The 2218-nt window shown below is 38.4% G+C and overlaps 1 protein-coding gene across 1 annotated transcript; it reads right to left on the bottom strand.

Annotated features, from left to right (window-relative positions):
• Positions 1-1170: 1170 nt before the first annotated feature.
• On the bottom strand, positions 1171-1731 carry LOC135926898 (CCHC-type zinc finger nucleic acid binding protein-like). The gene has a single exon (XM_065462832.1). It carries the CDS (start codon positions 1729-1731, stop codon positions 1171-1173), a length of 561 nt encoding a protein of 186 aa, XP_065318904.1.
• Between the last annotated feature and the right edge of the window lie 487 nt (positions 1732-2218).

Here is a 2218-nt window from a genome sequence, read left to right as displayed (position 1 = left end):
ACGGGTACCAAAGGCGTCGCCCATTCGCTGTATTCCACCGGACTCACTATGCCCTCCTTTACCCACCGATCCAACTTCTTTTCTACTTCCTGCCTCCATTCAAAAGGTACTCTACACACAGCACAATATTTTGGTAATCATCCCTTCTTCATCCGAATATCCACTTCATAGTCCCTCAAACAACTCAACTCTTCACTAAAAATTTCATCATATTCCTGGACTAACCGCCCTACTTTTTTTTCACAAATTCCAATTTCCCCACAGACTCCTCTGGTCTATTTACTTCTCTTCCTTGTTCTTGCCACTCCTTCCCTTGTAATTCTCCATTTTCTATACCTCGCATCCGCGGTCCAATTATTTCCTTTGTTACTGTTGAACATCCTCCCATTTCCCTATTCATCAACATTTGACCTTCTCTCATCGCCTCTATACGATCCCCCATTGTCATCATTTCACTTTCTCCCCAAAACATGGATGTCCCCTCATCCACTTCTATATTGTCTTGGTTTTCCATCCATTCACCATCTCTCCAGTAAATTTCTTCATCCTCCTCGACCATCTTTATAATATCCTCCCTGATGCCTTCTTTGACGGCCAGAAATACTCCCCACTGCGCAAATACTTCCCAAAATTTATACTCCGGCCCAACACTCGTAATCCAGTCCCATCCCATTATTGACTCTACACTTCTATTAATAAATCCAATACTTGGCATCCGTCACTTCCGACATCGCCTATTTTCACTTTTACCATCTCCATTTCGGATCCATCAAACTGCCTCACTTGAATCCTCTCCCGAATTATTGTACTATTCGGCCATAGTCTTCTAAAATCTTCATATCCCATTACCGAAATAGCTGCTCATCAAACAACATGGATATCATTTTCCCGTTTATATTAAACAACACTTTCGGACTCGGAAGTTATACTTTTTCCTCTCTACCCTCTTCCCTCAACATTTTCATAACCCTTTCTCGCCCCTCCGCTCTCCCCTCCTTCCTGAATTCTCTTTTCCTCACCATCATATAGTTATCCCCTGTCGCAATCTCTTGCCCAATGCCCTTCTACACGGCACTTGAAACATATAATTTTGCAATCGACCCCCATTTCACCTTTTGTTGAAACCTCGGCCATACTACTCACATTAATAGCATTCGAACTCTCTCCTCTTTAGGGAAATCCTCCTCTGGTTTCCACTCTTCCCACTCTGCAATCATTCTCCGCATGTCCAAATCTTCCACATCCAGAGCATCTTAATCTCTCTCTTTTACCCGGACAATACGTCGAAATGTGACCACCTTGGCCACACTCAAAACATTTAATGTCCCTACAGTTCATGGCTATATGCCCCTTTAACCCACATTTATAACATACCATATTTCTATTTCTCGGACCTTCCGTCCTAAACGACCTCATAAATTCTCCTAGACCTCTATGTATTCCTATTCTTCCATCTTCAATTCCTTTTTCCTTACCGCTCCATTTTAAATCTTCATTACTTGCCCATCCCTGCAACGTTTCCTGCACGGGCAACCACGTAACCCTACCATATCTATCTTCTTCCCCGATATGTCTTTCAATCAATAACGTCTGCTCCCGTATCCTAATACTTCTATTCTGGCGTTCTCTCCTGCCGAAATATAAACTACCTAACCAAATCAGCAATACCACTATCGCTCCTAATATATTATACTGTACTTCTACATATTTAGTTAATTTAAAACCCTTCATTTTATTTAAGGAAAAAATTTTTTTAATCAAATTAATGAAACAAAATCTATCTAAATTAACTTAAAAATATTTCTAAATTAATTAATCTATATTAACTATTTTAACAAAATAAAATATATCTCAAAATATTACATACAAAAAGTTAATAATTAACTTAACTAAAAAAATCTTAACTACCTGAAGAGTTAAACAATATGATACAATTAATAAAATTAATACCGAAATAACACAACAATACATCAGACTCTTTAAACCCTTTTATACTCCATTGTAACCCAAATTACAATTTTTCCTATCCCTATTAATAATCCCGGTACTTCTACCGAATTTTTCCCCCTCAAAAAAATCCACAGAACTCTGTGACCTTAACAACCACGGTACTCACCGATTTTTCTCAAAAAAAAATCCCACAGAACCCCTGTGCCTTTAAAATATAAATTCAATAACACAGTTAATCCACTGTGCCCTTAACAAATGTTAAGTTTTT

The sequence above is a fragment of the Gordionus sp. m RMFG-2023 genome, chromosome 3 (genome assembly GCF_954871325.1).
Source record: "Gordionus sp. m RMFG-2023 chromosome 3, tfGorSpeb1-WG-v2, whole genome shotgun sequence".
In the NCBI taxonomy this organism is placed as follows: Eukaryota; Metazoa; Nematomorpha; class Gordioida; order Chordodea; family Parachordodidae; genus Gordionus; species Gordionus sp. m RMFG-2023.
Note: the sequence above shows the minus strand (reverse complement) of the source record. Positions and strands in the feature narration are given on the sequence as shown.